The 18,586-nt window shown below is 41.9% G+C and overlaps 2 protein-coding genes across 3 annotated transcripts in view; both read left to right on the forward strand.

Annotated features, from left to right (window-relative positions):
• The window catches only part of sulf2a (sulfatase 2a), a 29,826-nt gene extending 14,229 nt beyond the window's left edge, over positions 1-15,597 (forward strand). The window contains exons 2-21 of the mRNA XM_073468577.1: positions 1,859-2,124; positions 2,880-3,119; positions 3,213-3,364; positions 4,721-4,890; positions 8,770-8,920; positions 9,191-9,366; positions 9,469-9,597; positions 9,877-9,933; positions 10,047-10,176; positions 10,642-10,849; positions 11,273-11,555; positions 11,685-11,781; positions 11,895-11,989; positions 12,759-12,818; positions 12,908-13,074; positions 13,234-13,376; positions 13,568-13,676; positions 13,768-13,801; positions 14,326-14,379; positions 14,753-15,597. Coding sequence (XP_073324678.1) covers positions 1,929-2,124; positions 2,880-3,119; positions 3,213-3,364; positions 4,721-4,890; positions 8,770-8,920; positions 9,191-9,366; positions 9,469-9,597; positions 9,877-9,933; positions 10,047-10,176; positions 10,642-10,849; positions 11,273-11,555; positions 11,685-11,781; positions 11,895-11,989; positions 12,759-12,818; positions 12,908-13,074; positions 13,234-13,376; positions 13,568-13,676; positions 13,768-13,801; positions 14,326-14,379; positions 14,753-14,783 — 2,682 coding nt within the window. The 5' untranslated portion in view covers positions 1,859-1,928 and the 3' untranslated portion in view covers positions 14,784-15,597. The remainder of the gene's footprint in view (positions 1-1,858; positions 2,125-2,879; positions 3,120-3,212; positions 3,365-4,720; positions 4,891-8,769; positions 8,921-9,190; positions 9,367-9,468; positions 9,598-9,876; positions 9,934-10,046; positions 10,177-10,641; positions 10,850-11,272; positions 11,556-11,684; positions 11,782-11,894; positions 11,990-12,758; positions 12,819-12,907; positions 13,075-13,233; positions 13,377-13,567; positions 13,677-13,767; positions 13,802-14,325; positions 14,380-14,752) is intronic.
• Positions 15,598-16,819: 1,222 nt separating this feature from the next.
• Positions 16,820-18,586, forward strand: part of arhgap46a (Rho GTPase activating protein 46a) — a 37,280-nt gene continuing 35,513 nt past the window's right edge. For both annotated transcript variants that reach the window (XM_073467816.1, XM_073467818.1), the window contains exon 1: positions 16,820-16,970. In XM_073467816.1, the coding sequence (XP_073323917.1) occupies positions 16,957-16,970 (14 nt within the window). In that variant the 5' untranslated portion in view covers positions 16,820-16,956. The remainder of the gene's footprint in view (positions 16,971-18,586) is intronic.

Consider the following 18,586-nt stretch of genomic DNA (forward strand, 5'->3'; position numbering starts at 1 on the left):
AGAGCAAACACAGCTGCTGCTGTACTGATTTATTTGTGTGTGTGTGTGTGTGTGCGTGTATGCACATATTCACATGCACATGGTGTGTATTCGCGTGTGTAGGTGTGTGCATTTGGTACTAAGCAAGACCAAGGGGAGGAGGATGGAGAGGACATGTGTGGGCGTCTGGGAAGACCTTAATGAGCACAATCTGGACAACGGCGTAGAGCGGAGAGGAACAGGGAGCTTTGTGTTAGATAGAGAAGCTCTGCTACATTCAGCTCACACTTACTTCATCTTCTGAGACTCTGCATCGAAAGAACGATTCTCCTCTGTAATCATCTCTGCCCTTAAATGTTTAATATGTTTTACATTTTGAGGGCCACATCCTGTCTTTGATACGTGCGTTAGTTGTGTATGTGTGCATCCCCCCACCACTGTGTGTGTGTGTGGGTGTCTGTGTATCCCCATGTCGAATTGTATTCCAGTCAGGTTGTTTTAAAGAGGACTCACAGTCCCAGGAGGGAGAGGTTTTTTTTTTGTTGTTGTTGTTTTTGTCTTCATCTTCCTCCGGCCACATGCTCCTCGAGGACTCACAAACACACTTACACACACAAGCACAAACCCACACTTTATTGTAGCAGTGGAGCATCTCAGGTCCACTGCTGCTTGTAAACTGTGTTTATGATTATTTGCTGCTCTGATTATGTGTCATGATAAAATAGGCACACAGTCCAGCTCTTCTCTGTAGCCTCACAATATTAATTTAATGATACAAATAACAACTCAATGAAATGTATGTAAAATATAATGATTTCTTTTTTTAGCCTACTATTATTAAAAGCAGATTTATTAATGTAAATTGCTATTTAATATTTAATGGTCAGTGAACCATATTTTTCGCTCAGGTTCTTGCTTTATCTGCTGAGATTACATATGTAGTGAACATGGTTGAACAGCAGATATCCAAATAAGTAACAACGCTCCTGTTTCTATTGCTTTGTTTTCTTTAAATTCTACATTTATATACACATATTGTTCCTGGAGTATATTTTAAATTGTACTAGATACTAGATAGGTACTACTGCTACATGTTTGCAAGGGAGTGTAAGCAACAATTGCCATGGTAAACTCAGAGGGGGCATGCTGTTAATGAGGAAGAGTGATTAGGGAACTAATTGGATTGTAGTGTAATTTTGGTGAACCGTGTGTGGAGATTAATTAAGAAAAAGCTCAATTTAACACATACTTGACTCTAATTGTTATGTTAAACTTACCAGAATTTGTAATTTTCTGCACATCTAGAGGCGCTTTGCTTTTGTGATATTGCCACATTCATATCGCCTGCTTTCATTTTCAGAGGTACTTTGGTTTTTTTTCTGTTCCCCACTGTGTTTTGAGTATGTGGGATATTTGAAGTCAGTGTTTTCTGCTCTTCAGAACTGCAGTCTCATTCTCTTCACATTGTCACTCTGCTCGTTGACCCCTGTCTTCATTGTCCTCCTCTCATCCCCTCGTCTTCTGTCTCTCTCCTTCACCTCTGCCCCCCACACCTCCTCACATCCCTCATATCCACCCCTAACCCTCTCAGGGGGAGGTGAGTCCTGAGCTGGCCCTGGGCCCAGGCCCATTAGCCCCAGCCTGGCAGCCATGTGCTCATCACCAGAGATCATTACACCCAGCCAATGACACCACTCTAATGCATCATTAATGATTGATTAACGAGCTGAGCTCAGCCCAAACGGGTGCATTTGTACGGAAGAGCACCCTGTAATGGCTGTGCAAGGCCTGCATCTGCTATCCTTCACCATGTTTTGTGTGTGTGCATGTGTGTGTGTGTTTTATTCTTATCAGTCTCCATCCATGTCCCGTCTCTCAGGTTGAGTGAGGGAGCCGCAGACGTGTGTGTGTGAAACGAAGGACTGAGGAGGTGACTGCAGAGTAGCGTGATGGCAGGGTGGGGGCTCTCCGCCCCTCTCCCTCTCCTCCTCCTCCTTGTCCTGGTGGGAATCCTCCCTGTGGCCCAGGGCTCTGGATACCTGTCTGGGTATCGCCTCAGGTCCCGCCTGCAGAGAGACCGCCAGATCCGCAACGTCAGACCCAACATCATCCTCATCCTCACTGACGATCAGGACATAGAACTGGGTAAGACATTTTCCTCCATTAATCCTTTGCTGTGTGTGTGTGTTTACTGTGTGCTTGTGCATCTGTCTCTCTCTGTTTGCTTTGTGTCCCATGGGTATGGGCATTCTCTCCATGTGTATCCAACAGCATCAGCAAGGGAAAGTCAGCCTAATGCTGCCTCTTGGCACCATAACAACTGGCCCACTCAAAGTCATGTGCTCCCCTTGCCAACTCCTCCATTGCTGGCATGAAATGAGGGCGGCCTATGGCTTCCATTGTCTGGGTGCCAAACCCTGGCCATCTCCCTTCCCGCTTAAGTCCTTTAGCGGCGTATTGGACTGGAGTGGCTGCATAATGGCCTCGGTGACATCCTTTGTCCTCCTGTGATCGCTAGTGAGAAGACTCCCATTGAAAAGCAGGAATTTATGGTCAAGCATCTGTTTTCCCAAACAATCACCATCAGCCTGAAAAGGTTTTAGTACACAGGAATCCAAATGGGTTACACTTTACCAAAAAGATTTACTTTCCCCTCCTTCTTTTTCTCTTAACACGTCCATAATGGTTTTTGCACTTTACCCCTCATGCCCTACATTTATATTTTTCACTCTTTACCCTCTCTGTTTTCCTCAATCTCTCATTCTTCTTTCCTTTTCCGTCTGTTTAATGTCCCCCTGCATCCCTTTCATTTCAATCCGTGGCCTTTGAATCTCCTCTCACCCTCCTATCCCTTCATGTGACCTCCCCCTTTCTCTCTTTGTTGCAATGTTTTCTCCCAGGCTCAATGCAGGCCATGAACAAAACTCGGCACATCATGGAGAAGGGCGGCACGCATTTCAGCAACGCTTTCTCCACCACGCCCATGTGCTGCCCGTCACGCTCCTCCATCCTGACAGGGAAGTATGTGCACAACCACCACACCTACACCAACAACGAGAACTGCTCCTCGCCCTCGTGGCAAGCACACCACGAGCCGCACACCTTCGCCGTACATCTCAACAACTCTGGCTACAGGACAGGTGAGCGCCGTGAGTCTGACACATGAATGTCAAAGCAGATTCAAACAAAACAATTTCCAAAATGAACATACTGCTCGCCTCTTCTTCGCTCAGCCTTCTTTGGAAAGTATCTGAATGAGTACAACGGCTCCTATGTGCCCCCTGGCTGGAGGGAGTGGGTAGCGCTGGTGAAGAACTCACGCTTCTACAACTACACCCTCTGCAGGAACGGAGTACGAGAGAAACACAGCAGTGACTACCAAAAGGTATTTATACACTCAATCACAGAATGAGAGTCAGCATGAAAGTCAGACAAGGTGTTCTATTTTAGATTACGTTGAGAGTTGTAGTTATCTCTGCAGTTTAATCATTTGACATTCAGTAACCATTTGTGACCCAAAAATTAATAAATAGCTTAAAAAGCATTACCTTTATAATAGGGATAGGACAAAATATTGATACAGCAATATATCGTATCACTTCTTCTTGCGGTACGGTTATCGATACACTGGCACCAAATATCGATATTTTTATTAATACATGCAGGAACTCTAAACACATTCACCTGACAATTAGACTTACTTTAGTCAATCATTCATGACCTTCCAAAGTGGTGTAAACTTCATTTACACAGATTGAAAAGAATTAAGTGAGCCATACTTAAAGCCTTCCATCATTTTAACTCCAGAATTGCCTTTTGCCAGTTTATGGCCATTTTACATTGTAATGATGGTACACATGGACACGGACAAGTTGCAGTCGGCGTGTGTGATAAAGAGGCACTAAGCTAAGCTTTTTTATTCTTCAGTTAGACAGATATCATGATGTATCATCAGATGATTGTCTTATAATGTATAAATCATCGTGGAATTGCTGTATCTATTGTTATTGTGGGAAACATATCATGAATCGTATTGTGAGTTACTCTGTGATTCCCAACCCTACTCTATAACTTCTTAAGTCAGAACTTTATAAAAACAATTTTTTCCATGTCTTAACATCTTCACCCCACTTAATTCTGTCCTGCCTTCAGTCTGTCTTGCCTTCAGTCTCAATGATTTTCAGAAAAACCCACCTACTTCCATGTCTACACTGCAGACTAAATGATTTAATAAATTCAGACTTTTCCTCCTAATGTTTTCATCTATTCCCCCCCCACCCAATGCCAACCCCTGCTGTAGTCACTTGTTTGCGTGAAGCAATAGTCAAACTATATAATGACACCATATAAAATAATGAGAATTTCATTTCACCTTCAGTGAACATGCTTATTTCTTCTTTTTTTTCCAAAGTGGTGTTGATCACTTCTTCTTGGAAATTTGGAAACAACATGTCTCGTGTTGTTGGTAGTTGCTAGGCTCTGAAGCAAACGGAAAGTGATAATACCACTTGGATTTGTTAGGGAGGTTGTCTGTTTTCACTTGAAGGGGATTTATCAGACAAAAATCCGGGTTCAAAGGGTTTAAACAGTAGATGTGAGTCATTATTTAGACATAGTGGTGCTTGGGAATCTTTTTTGACTCACACCAGGTCACTGACTCAACACCGTGCTGAAGGCTTTGACATCTGCTCTTCCTGTCACTCACTGAGTGCCTGATGGACACTGTCTGCTCTCTCTGCAGGACTACCTGACAGACATCATTACCAACGACAGCATCAACTACTTCCGTATGTCGAAGAGGATGTACCCGCACCGTCCTGTCATGATGGTCCTGAGCCATGTCGCTCCACATGGACCAGAAGACTCCGCCCCGCAGTACAGCACCGCCTTCCCCAACGCATCACAGCACATGTAAGACGATGAGTAAAAATGCTAAAACCAGCTATGATAAACCAAACTGTGAGCCCTCAGATTGTTCTGTGATAGCTGATAGTTAGATAATGTATACCGACTTGGTTTATGTGGGACACAGCAGACAAACGCAAGGGTACATTTTTTTTTACCATTTTCACATTCACAGCTATTTACTTGCTTGTGAGTCATCGACACATTCACGCTCTCTTTCATTTGACCCAGAATGACACAAATTCCATAATCTCAACTCCATCTTATCTTCCTGTGCCTGCAGTGTGCTCTTGGCAGCTGAGCCCTCTCCATGCACAGCCAGTGTTTCACTCCAGCTTATTTGGCTCATGTGTTGTTCACATTAGTGTTACCACCGTAATGAGCCCGGCTAATTTGTACCATTTTGTCAGCCGTGATCAAAGAGAGGTATGAATGATGTATGTTTAATGCATAGGTAATGAATTAGCCGTATTCACACACACACATACACCCACACACACACAGAGAGAACATTTCAGCCTTTGTCTTTCTGACTCTCCATGCTCCGGCCGTCTGTATAGTGCTACTGGCTAATGGCAGACCTGCTATTGGCCTCCAGAGACAGATCCAAGGCCAGTAATGAGACTGCAGTTTCTGCCCCCTCCCTCCAGCCCCCTCACACCCTTCTCCTGCTCCATCTAATCCCTCCAGCATCATTAACCTGTGCCACGCAGGCTTTATACACAGAATATTCTAAAAATTCAGCCCCAGTGTCTTTGTACAAACTTTTAATTGCTCTTTCTCCATAAATTTGCCCTCCCTCGGGTGATGTTTTCTGAGAGCACTTCTCTGGTTATTTTTCTCACTCGATCTCCCTCTGCCCTTATCAACCACATGAAGAGAAACAGGCAGTAAAAGTCCTGCATTCCTCTGGTGATAAATGTTCCTCTCACCTTGGCACCTTGCAGACACATCTTCACAGTACATTACAGTTGCCATTGTGGAGCAGGCTGTGAGACATTAGCATTTCTTAAAGTCGAATCGATCCGCTCTAAACGATATATTTTCTTCTAGGATCTCATTAGCTATTTAGCTGTGTTTATTCTCAAATAATTAAAGTTCCATATGGCTCGGAGTTAATTATTGATCAAACTGTGCTTGCTCACTGTGTTCAGGCCTATCGATTGCCACGCTTTGCATTTTATATGGTTTATGTAACTTCCAGTTTAGCATTGCATAAACAGTTTTCTGGCTACTTTGGAACGAAAAGGATGGCAGATATCAGCAGACACAGGCAGAGGATATTGCTGTGAATGCACAATGTAACTGTACACACATTGGTACATTTTCTATAATCCAATTTCCAGCTATAGAGTGTGAAAGCACATGTATAGAGATGGAAAAGAACAACTGAATACAAATGTATGGATTGAGTCCTGTGCTTTGTTATTTTCTCTTTTTACGATTTAAAAGAAGCAACTGATGCTTGTTCAGACCTGGTATCAACATGCATCCTGGGTGATCTCATCCCAAGTGGACAGCTCTAAATACATGTGTGAACACCCCCAAGAGGCATTGAAGATCCAATCATTCAGACCACATTCAGAGATGGTCCAGATCGCATGGACCACATTCTTTTAGCAGTGTGTAGGCACATGTGTTCTTGGCTACATGTAAGGACCGCTTATTCAGCAGAAGTCCTCTGCAAAACAACAAGAAGCCACAACAACCGGCAGAATGGATTACACACTGTCTGATTACCATTTCGTTCTCTGTGATGTAAATTACATTTGTGGGCTCTCTTAATCTGCCAATGTTAGCAGCAGATGTTTGTTAATGCACTCTCTGTTTCTACTGAGCATTGAACTAGTACTGCAATATCCCCAGACTCCCTTACCAATTGTATGATTTTTGAGTTGTTTAGAGAGGAGAAAAGTAACAAACTTTGCAAAACAGCTGCATCAAATTCTAAATCATGTATGCTTTCTTTTAAATTCAGCAATAACTGCAATACATTAGGTTGTTTCTGTCCTTGTAAAAGTGTCAGTTTGTTGAGGTTCACTGTACCAGCCTGTCCGTTTCTATGTCTAAAGGGCAGCCTACCTCCCAACAGCTGTTTGAACACACTGTTTCCACTGATTTCATCATTTACATCAACTATATGAAAGAAAACATTTTGACAGTAAACATGTCAAATTTTACAAATGCAGTAAACAGTAACCAATATAGTCTACTTCTTAGACGCCTGTGGAGAAAGTCCCCTGACTCCTTTAAAAAAACAAACAAAAAAACCCACTACATTTTGTGAATTGTTGAGTTAGGAGAAACTTTATAAACTTTGTGAAATGCTGTCTACAACAAATTCTTAACTATTTGGCCCTTATCATTAATTCAGCAAATGTTATACATGAAGATATTTCCTTCTTCATGTAAAAAACAAATGGGTATCCTTTTGTTCCAGTGATGCACATGTTTATTTGCATATAGAGCGAGGAAGTGAGATCTGATCACTAGTGGTCACTTGAGATTTATGTTAATGCCAGGTGTGAGCTGACGGACCTTTAACTGTCCCTTTGTGATCCGATCACTCAAAACGCATGTTGAGACCAGATGTGTAGAGCCTCAGAGATGAAATGTTAAAGCTGTAATCCTTAAGATTTAAGTCCTGGCTGATTTTGTGTCACCTGTAGTTACTGGTGGTAACAAGGAATGTGGTTTAATACTAAAGGTCACAGAATTCTGGGGGCAGCAAAACAAGTTTTATTTTTTATTTTTTATGTTTTCATAAAGGAGTCAGGCAATAACAGCCTTCCATCACTTTTGAGCAATCATGAGATGATTTTCTGCTGCATGCGGAGATATGCAGCTCTCTATCTAATGGCTCCTCCTTTTGCCACTACTGTCTGCAATATTTTAGACGTATCCACTGTCAGAAGATGCAGAAAATGATTGCTTGCTTGTTTCGCAGAGGCATTATTGATTAACGATTGTGAAAAATTCAAACCTCTCCAACAACATATTGCATTCTTCATAATAAAAGTCAACTGGTGTTTTGCCATGTAAATGTTTTTAATATCAAGTTCCATTTTTTTCCAGGAATTTTGAGACTGACACCCAGGTTGTAATAGTGAAAATATATAAATATTCCAATAATTTAATAACTCCAGTGTTGTAAAAAGTTCCCAAAAGTCATTCTTGAGTAAAAGCAAAGATATCGTGTTAAAATAATACCTTGGTAAAAGTGTAAGTCACCCATACTGTGACGTGTAGCAAAGTAGTGAGGACCCAAATGCAAGACCCTCAGGAGGCAGGCAGGGTTAAGAACAAAAAGCAAGCTTTTAATTACAAAAGCTGTAAACCAAGATCTGAAAAAATACAAAGCCAAAACACAAAAGCCAAACAAAGTACAAACCAGGAAAAACACAAGGAATAAAAGCCAGAAACAAACCATGGGAGAAGGGCCACAAAGACACAGGAACTAAACAGACAAACTGACAAAGGCAGCAGGGAACACATAAACTATATACACAAGGGCTGATTGACTAATAGGACACAGGTGAGCACAGAAAAAGGGCGGGAAATTAACAAAGGAAGGAAGTGAAAAGCAAAACATGACACATAGAACAGCTGGACTTCAAAATAAAACAGGAAATGACAGAACCACAAACTCTGTGACACATAAATAGTATTTGAGTAAAAGTCTTTAAGTATCTGATATTAAATGTGCTTAAATATCAAAAGTAGAAGTAAAGGAAAATATACATATCTTTACATAGTGTGTAAGTCTGTGGATAGTGCGTTAACAGACTTTAATTGAAATTAATCTTTGAGATTGTTACTTTAAGAACACCATATTGAGTTTTATGTGGTTTAGTTTGATGTTTTTTCTATCCTTTCCTCTTTCAGAACCCCCAGCTACAACTATGCTCCTAACCTAGACAAACACTGGATCCTGCGCTACACAGGACCTATGAAGCCCGTCCACATGCAGTTCACAAACATGCTGCAGCGCAGGAGGATGCAGACCCTGCTGTCTGTGGATGACAGTATGGAGAAGGTAGACGGACAAGCAGGCAGATAGACATATGCTTAAACAGAGAAACTTAAATACAGTATGTGCACACACACACACACATCTCCTCTGAGTGTCTCTAGCCCTGAGAGATCTGTGCTTGTTCTGACTGGGACTGTATAATGTATTCACTGACACACTTGGTAAATTGTTCTATCCCTTTTCCTTGAAACTGGCACAGGAGACTTGAGCTATCAAACATGAAGTATAACTTTTTACACAATGTGAGTGTTCAATGAGTTATATCCTCTGCAGATGTACAACATGTTGGTGGAGACAGGGGAGCTAGACAACACCTACCTCATTTACACCTCGGACCACGGCTACCATATCGGCCAGTTTGGGCTGGTCAAGGGCAAATCAATGCCTTATGAGTTTGATATCCGTGTTCCTTTCTACGTACGAGGACCCAATGTGGAGCAAGGTGCCACGTGAGTGACACAGACTGTTATTTTTCTATTACTTATTCAAATGTTCCAATATCAGATTATGAAATTCTAATATAATATCACCTTTTCCGTGGTTCCCTGCAGTAATCCTCATATAGTGTTAAACGTTGACTTGGCACCGACTATGCTGGACATGGCCGGTGTTGATATTCCTGCGGAAATGGATGGCAAGTCTATCCTCAAGCTGCTGGACACAGACAGGCCAGTCAATAGGTGAGCACAGACATTAAGTATTGCTCAGTGTCCTGACATTCAAAAGGCACTTAAAGATTGCTATTTAAAATGTTGCATATTAAGTCAAAAAGTGATTTGCCTGAACTTTTGAAAATGGAAGTTTTTTTCTTGGACAAGTCTACAATCCAAATATACACACCACATTTCTTTCTGCACTGAACAAGGATGGCATTTGAAAATGGAGTGCGTGTTTTGTCAGTGCAAATATCACATAGTAGTCTGACAGAATTTTTTCATTTCTTTCTAATCATTTTCCAGGTTCCAGTTGAACAGGAAGGGTAAAACATGGAGAGACTCTTTCCTGGTGGAGAGAGGGTAAGTTTTATTGATTGACCTTTTGCAAGACATGTTCTCATTCCAGACATTGTCCTCCGGTGACATCAGACTCCTTGTCTTTGGTTTGTTGATGTGTTTTCCTGTTCTTTCAGGAAGCCTCCACACAAGAGAGCTGATGGGAAGGAAATGGCCCAGGAGGAGAACTTCCTGCCAAAATACCAGCGGGTGAAGGACCTTTGCCAGAAAGCAGAGTACCAGACCTCCTGCCAGCAGCCAGGACAGGTACCTGACCTGCAGGAGCTGGGAAGGAGAGGCTATTAAAGTTTCAGGAGAACAGCATGAAGTGTGGCTCATGCAGGGTGATAATTCGGTTGATGGTTGACAATTTATAGTATAAGATGCACTCTCTGGGCTCCATTTCACATTGAAGTCTCTTTTTTAATCCTTCAAAATGAAGTGCACTGAGTATGACGTGTGCATTAATGCAAGTGTATAAAGAGCCGTCCTATTTGTTAAAATAGGATCTGAATTCATAAATTCATGCCATATGAACTTTCTATTGCTGTTGATCTAGAATATTTCCTGCATTTTAAGGGTTCTACCGAGCACCATTAGAGGTCTGCGTGGGGTAATTTGAGCATAACTCAATAAAGAACATTTTAGCATAATGGGTTTTTATGCATCAAAATTGCCAAAGCACAAGCACAAAGTAGCAGCATCATGAAATTTCCCTCTGCTTTATTACAGAAGTGGCAGTGTGTTGAGGACCCGACTGGCAAACTAAGGCTGTATAAGTGTAAGGGCATGGCTAGTCTCTATGCCCCACGTATGCAGGCTCTGATGGCCAGAGGTGCCTCTCTGCTGTCGCCCCCGGCCAACTCTGACAGTTGCAACTGTGGCGACGTGGGCTTCAAACCATCAGTCCTGAAGAGGAAGAGGCTGCTCACCAAGAAGAGTAAATTCCTCTTGTCACTCACATGTTCCGCTGTTCTGGTAGTTATTAATAGATGTGGTTTTGTTCAGAAAGACACTTGTGATTTACTTTGAAATGTCCTTGCAGTAGCCTACAAAGCCTTACCAAACAGGGCCATTAATCTCTAGCTAAAATAACCAGCTTTTGAAGTATTCATGGGATGAGGAGTGTGTGTCTGTGCTGCCATCAAGTGGTGGACTAGAGGAGACAAATGAGCCTTTAATCAGAGGGCCTTGAAAGACAAAAACAGAAGATTGTAAATGATTCAGTGGGTATGACACCAATTGCATGGAACGTTGATTCATACAATTTCTTTCTGATAGTGCTGCTCTTCACTTGTCTACATCATAATAGATCTCGATTTTTCAATATCAAAAACGCATTCCTCTTTTTCATCTTATCCAGGTTCCTCTGTCTCGTCTTATTCAGAGATGAAATCCAGTAAGACCGTCTCCAGGAAGCGCTGGGCCCGCTCTGTATCATTTGAGCTGGATGGAGACCTGTATGCCGTCGACCTGGAGGAGGGCTACCAGCCCCTGGGCTCCAGGAACAGCAGCTGGGCCACAGACAGGAGGAGAGGAGAGGGGAATGAGGATGACATCGAAGAGTTTAGTGGCATGGGGGTCACAGCCAAACCCACAACCAACAGTAAACTCACACCATCTGCTGCTCTTAAAGTCACCTACAGGTGCACATCTGTTCGCATCATTGTGTGAAGTTTTTGGTGATGAAAGAGAGAAATAAAATGTTAGGGAATCATTTTGACTGCATATGCATGATATTTAGTGGGTGCTGTTCTGGTTTTTGTATCCTGCAGGTGCTCGATTCTTATGAATGACACAGTAAAATGTGATGGAGGTCTCTACAAGTCTCTTCAAGCATGGAAAGACCACAAACTTCACATTGAGCATGAGGTACTGCGACATTGTCCATCCTGTTAAATCTAGATCATAAAAGCTGTTTCATAGGTTGCTTGTGGTGCATAATGAGCTTTGTGTGAATATATGTTTGTTTCCACTGTGTTTAGATTGAAACCCTGCAGACCAAAATCAAGAACCTCCGTGAGGTCAAAGGTCACCTGAAAAAGGTGCGGCCAGAGGAATGTCAGTGTGACACTCCCAGGTGAGAATGTGTCAGAACCACTCGCGTAGAGATGTGACATTTTTGTGCTAATTTTTACTTTTACGACAGAATTTTGGAAGCCAATGTTTTACTTTTTACTCCACTTCGTTTATTTAGTAACTTAAGTTAATAGTTACTTTGCAGATTCCGATTATTGAATACAAAATATAATAATTATGATGTTTTATAAATTAAGCTACCAGGCAGAAAAAAAGTAGTTAAATTAGCTCTAACTTACCAGCTGCAACATTGATGTGATGAACACATTAATAATCAATAATTATAATGCAGTAATATATTTATTGTTATGATATATGCCAGTCTGCATGATTCGCATGTTTACTTTTGGTTCTTTAAATTATCTTAAATGATATCTTAAATTATCTTTTGATGCTAATACTTTTGTAGTTTTATTTTGGTAAGATTTTGAATGTAGGACTTTCACTTGTAGTGGAGTATTTTACACTGTGGTTATGCTACTTTTAATTAAAGGTCCAGTGTGTCGGACTTAGTCACATCTAGCTAGGTTTGTCCATTCAGGGCTACTGTAGAATTATGACGATGTGATATAAATCAATATAATAAATATGAAAGGTGAACCCTAAGCTAAGCTAACTAATTCTTAGTTTCAGGTAATCATACACTAATGAAAACATAACTGTAAATATTCTATTCTACTTTGACAAAAGACAAAAGATCCTCTTAAATTCTGCTCTGAATACTTCTTCCACCACTGTACACATGTGACCATTGTTTCTTGTCTTTACAGTTATCTCCTCAAGAATAAAGAGGCTTTCAAACTGAACGCAGGACGCATGCACTCACTCAAGTAAAAACTGACATTGTTTGACAATTAATAAATAATTTATTACTTGCTTTTGCAGTCTGACTGTATTTAATGTGTTTCATTCTCATCAGAATGCCATCGAAGCAAAAGAGTCAGTGGCTGCAGAAGGAGCAGAAGCGCAGAAAGAAACTACGTAAATTCCTCAAGAGGCTTCAGAACAACGACACCTGCAGCATGCCAGGCCTCACCTGCTTCACCCATGACAACCATCACTGGCAGACTGCCCCCTTCTGGACAAGTGCGGAAATAACATGAGTGTTTAAAGAGATTTGAAGAGTAGTGTGGTGGAACTGTTCAATGTTTTCCAGATACATTTTTAGAACACTGTTGTAATACCCCTTGTTTTCCACTCTCACCCCTCCCTTCCTCACCCACTCCCGTACCCTCCCTCCCTCAGTGGGTCCATTCTGTGCATGCACAAGTGCCAACAATAACACCTATTGGTGCCTAAGGACCATCAATGACACACACAACTTCCTGTTCTGTGAATTTGCTACCGGTTTCCTGGAGTATTTTGACCTCAACACTGACCCATACCAGGTATTTCATTTGTTAGAGACACACTGTACTGTGTGACAGATACTTAAATAACTCACCAATCAGAACTATAAAATGATCCCACGACACATGATTCACAGTGCCTTCCTGTGAGCGCAGGGGGTGCAGATTTTACAGTTTTTTCCAGAGTTTCCAAAGCCCTTGCTGACATTGTGTCCTTATTATTCCTGTAGCTGATAAATGCTGTCAGCACCCTCGACCGCAATGCTCTGAATAACATGCATCAACAGCTCATGGACTTACGGGGCTGCAAGGGACATAAGCAGTGCAGCCCAGAGAAGGGTGAGTAAGAAGTCTCTGAGGCAAACATGATTGATTATAGTGTCTCCAGTAATTTCTGACTGAGACTAATGTTACCTCCACTTCCTTTCAGGAGGAAAAGAACGAAACTACTTCAGTGAATACAGGTATTTTCTTCTTCTTCTTATAGCCCAGCTGATTACTTTTACAAACACTGCAGATGGATTTCATGTTACAATTTGAACTCTGGGAGGATACAGTCTCCCTAGTGTGTCTTTGGCTATGTTTCTTCTTAGTGTGAGTCATCTGAAGAGTCAGGAAAATAAAATACAGTCATGTGCTGAAACTGAACCTCTTCAAACTGTCATAGTTCTTTACTGTAGAGATCAGAGGCTTTTTAGCATGCAGAAGCAGAAGCCAAAGACGGACAAAATACAAGCCTGCTTTTCAGCTTCTGCTGTTCCCTTTATGTAATGAAGCCTAATTGCTTGTCTCTGCTGTGCGTGTGGGGGTGTATGTGTGTGTGTCTGCCTGTGTGTGTGTGCGCATGCCTGTATGTGTGTGTACCTGTATGTATGTGTGTGTGTGTGTGTGTGTGTGTGTGTGTGTGTGTGCGTGTTTTGTGTGTATATACCTGTCTCCATGCACGTGCATTGGCCCTGCGCGTGTATACGTGCTGTGCATGCTTCAGGCCAGTTCATCGTCGAAAGAGGCCAAAAGTGAAGAAGCCTTCCTCCAAATCGCTGTGAGTTTGTCATAACCCATCTGTTCCTTTGTAGTCAGCCAAGCTCTCCCTCTATCTCCATCCAGATTTTTTTCAGCTTGGTCAGATGACCCAGCAGCATGCTCCCCTCCCTCCTACTGTGATTCTGTCCTCTTACAGTAACTCTCATTTACCTGCATTGCAAAGCTGCACCTTCTTCTCTCTCATTCACTCACACAAGTCAAATTCAGTAAAGCAATGCAGATGTGACACACTGTCTCATTATGTTGTGTTTTCAGTCCTGTTATTGTCATTTCTTACTTTTCCTCACAGTTAGTAGGAACAGACCACAACTGGAGCCATGGTTTGCCTCGAGTGGCACATTTAACTCACTGTATTTGTTTCCCCTGCACAGAGGGCAGATTTGGGAAGGATGGGTTGGTTAACCACCTGCATCCCACAACCCATCATTTCGGCCTCCTCCAGCGAAGGAGGGAGTAGGGGGAGTGCAGGCAAACCCAAGGACCTTGACCACACTTCGATGGACCATAACCTGAGATACTACTTTACTCTAATGTGGGTTTTAGTTCTTAGGAGAGCTGCTCTTCTTAACTCTCACCCAGGCAGAGGAGATGCTGAGACTGCGAGGACGCTTAAAGACTCTCCAAGTGTTAATTCTACCGTCACACACATTTCATTCTCATTTATATCTTCTGTTACCCTCAGCTACCAGGACCATTAACATCAACAGGATGCTGTGAATCAGATGGGACTGTTTGGTGTCCACAAGCCATTCAGTCTAACAGTACTGCTTGTACATAATATATATCAGCTTTAATCAGCTCTCTTTCATGTCAAACGGGACTGGGTGGAAACATGATGAGTTACATGTCACCTCTGCTGCTACACAATGATGTCATGGCCTCATGATGTCACTGTGGCACAAGCTGATTAGCTAAATCATTCGCTCTTGGAGTTACAAAAAGACTGATTTCCTTTCTTTGCACCAACGTGTCTGCACATGGAAGTGTTATGGACTTCTAAAACGGTAACTTCGTCATAATCTTTTGTAATATAGTTGATCTTAACGCTGATGAATGTCCTTAATGAATCATCATCTTCCTCAAAGCTGTGAGATGTCAGGTGACCAGAGATTGCCTGCCTCGACCCAGCCCCATCCAGTGGCAGCCGCACCTTGAACAGGCCTACACTATCTCACAATGATACCATCCAAACCTCCAGAACATTTGACCACTGGCAGAATGCGTCATTAGTGAATGCCATTTTACTCCTTTGTATTGTCAGTACCACACTGTAAAAGTATCCAAATAGTTTGTTCAGCTTGCTATACATGGTGCTACAGGATAACAATACGGAAGTAAAATCTTGCTGTACAGTACAGTATGTATTTGAATGTATGTTGTGCAATTAATATAAATGTTTACAATATTTTTTATAATACTGAAGAGGCAGACCTCATTGTATGATATGAGTTGACAAAATGAACTTATAGGGAGAAATGTAGCTTGAGAAATTTCCTTGCCCGCAATTTGTATGTTTGTCCTCTCCTTATTTACATCGGAAAAGCACTTAAAGGGTTCACTGTGAACAGTTGTGCCATGTACATTTAATGGATATATAGTTTACTCTGTGCCAGAGGAACAACACAACAGTGTAATACTTATTGATGTGAATTTAAGCTACCTGCCTTTGTTAGCTTCTTTGATTTTTTTTTTTTAGCAAATATTTCCATAGACCTGAGTGCTGATAGTAATTGTGAATAAAGTGTTGTTTGACCATAAAAATGACCTGATTTTTATTGTGAAATCACATGACTGTGTGTGTTGCTGTCCAGCAGGTGTCTCTGTCTGCTTGTCCACAGGCTAACACCAGGGTTACATTACAATTACATGAGTGGAAATACAGTCAGGTGATAACATGTAAAGAGATAGTTTTGATCTCCAGCTCTCTGATTGGCTGAGTCAAGTGAGAGTACATTGTAAAATGAGCCTATCATAATCCTGATATGATATTCAAATATGAATTCAGTGCTCTGGGTCAGCATAGTTGGTCTTAGTTGGCTAACTATTTGAAAAGTACATTTTATACTTTAACTTCAAGCATAGCATAATACATGAAAACAACCTGTCAGTAATAAGTCTACACTGCTATTTTAATTCACACAAACATGGATATGTTATTTATCTTTTAGGTTTTAATTTAGCTACGTTAACGTTTCCTCGAAGCGGGATAAGATTTACATTTTATCACTACTGTGTTCAGCCAACCGAGCCACTAAATGTTTTGCTTATGGTTTGGTCCCCAGATACTCTTTCCAGTCAGCTTGTAAAGGGTGGTGGTGGAGAGAGAGGGGGGAGGGGAGGGGAGGGGAGGGGAGGGGAGGGGAGGGGGTGCAGACTGGGTGACCCCTATCCCAACTCATGACTCACGTGCAGAGGCGGAGACTCCATATCGGATTCACCGCCGGAGGACCGTCCCGTCCCGTATTCGCTCCACGGACCCGCTCTGTACTCCAGCAAAACTCACCTTCTTCACTCTGATACCAGCTAAACATCGTTTTTTCCTTTTTGTTAACGAGTCGTTTACAATGTGAAGAAAATGGCCGGGACAAGGTGAGTTTCTTCTTGATGTAACTTCAGAAGTGATACTAAAGAAAGTTTGGCAGTAGCGCGTGGTTGCCTCGCTCTCACCCCGCCACAGACAGCTCTCTGAGGGCAGACTGTGAACAGGACCAAGCCGGTCGGTGGTAGTTTTGTTTGAGTGCTTCACAATGTTTGAAACATTAAATGTTAGCTGAAGTTTGTGAAAATGTAGTACGTGTAATATGAAGTGAGTCAACTGAAATTCAAATTGTATTCTGTGGTGGTGTTGCCATTTTATTGACTGAACATAAAACTGGGCTGTTGTAAACATTTTGGCTGTTGTTAACTTGCTAGCAGCAAGTAAAGTTTGAGAAACTATGAGAGAAGCCTGACACTTTAATATGTGCCTCCATTCAGTATTAGTAGTAGAGTTAACCTGGCTGTAGCTGTGGTAGGTCACAGCTACTTTTATCTGTCACCACCAGCAGCTCCATCTATTAGTTTTTCCTAAACTAGTCCACAAATTGTCTGAGCTGGCTTCAGTCTTTGTTGTGGTGAAGAGACCAATAACCAAAACGGAAGGCAAATGTTCCACAGCCCATTTGTTGCTCCCATTTTATTTTACTGGTGGAAGGTAACTGGGGGCTCTGAACTTCACTGGTTTGATCTCCACGTTTTTTTTTTTGCTTTGACTGCAGATGTGCATTAAAACTTTGTTTAGCTTTCATCCGTTTCTGAAGACAGATGGTTTGCTTTAGCCCTCACAGTCTTATTTAAAGCTACGGAGATGTATACGATAAGCTACTTTGGTTCCTTTCAACGCTTTCCTTCAACTGTTTTGGCATGATACATATGCTTTTTACTGCTGTGACTCTGTATAACTCACTCTTGATGGCTTTTAATGGCTAATGCAGAAGTTTTGAGAAGCTTTGATGTCTTAATATATCTCCTATGTGTCCACCTCCTGTTGAATACTATGCCATGGACATTATTTGACAACCAAACCGCCCAGTCAGATGTCATTTTTATATCCTGAAGCTGTAAGTTTGGCACGTCATGCCAGCCTGACTTCATGGGTGCAGCAGTTTCACCATCCCCCTGCCAGCTGGTGCTCATCTGATGACTGTGTGGTGTTGGTTTCTGCAGACGTGTTAAGTTCTCTATCAGTCCGGCATTACATCTTTATCCATCCAGCTCTACATAACAGACAGTGAAGGCAGGACAGCGGGACAAGACAATGGTCCGTTTGGTGTTGCTAGCCGTTAAAACTTCTCTTCCGTTCATTTGGGCTTGTTAATGTGAGGAGCAGAGATGACAATAGGATGTTGTCTCACTGTGTGCCCTGCTAGTCTCAACAGACCATGCATCCCCCTGACAAGATAAATCCAAATTTTGTCTTTTGACAAGGACGAGGCAGGATTTCCATCCTACAGAGGATTTGACAATGGACAAATTTGTTTGCCTGTTGAGTGGAAGTGATTTTGAAGCTTGTGCTACAGTTGGTGTGACTTTAATAACTGGATGACTGTGTATGATCTCTTTCTGTTTGAATTATATTTTGTTAGTCGTAAAGCTTCAAATCATATTTTCCAGCTTTCATCCTCTTCTTCCCTGCTTTCTGCACTGTAATCCTGCTCACATCCCTG

This window comes from Pagrus major, chromosome 6, assembly GCF_040436345.1.
Source record: "Pagrus major chromosome 6, Pma_NU_1.0".
Lineage (NCBI taxonomy): Eukaryota > Metazoa > Chordata > Actinopteri > Spariformes > Sparidae > Pagrus > Pagrus major.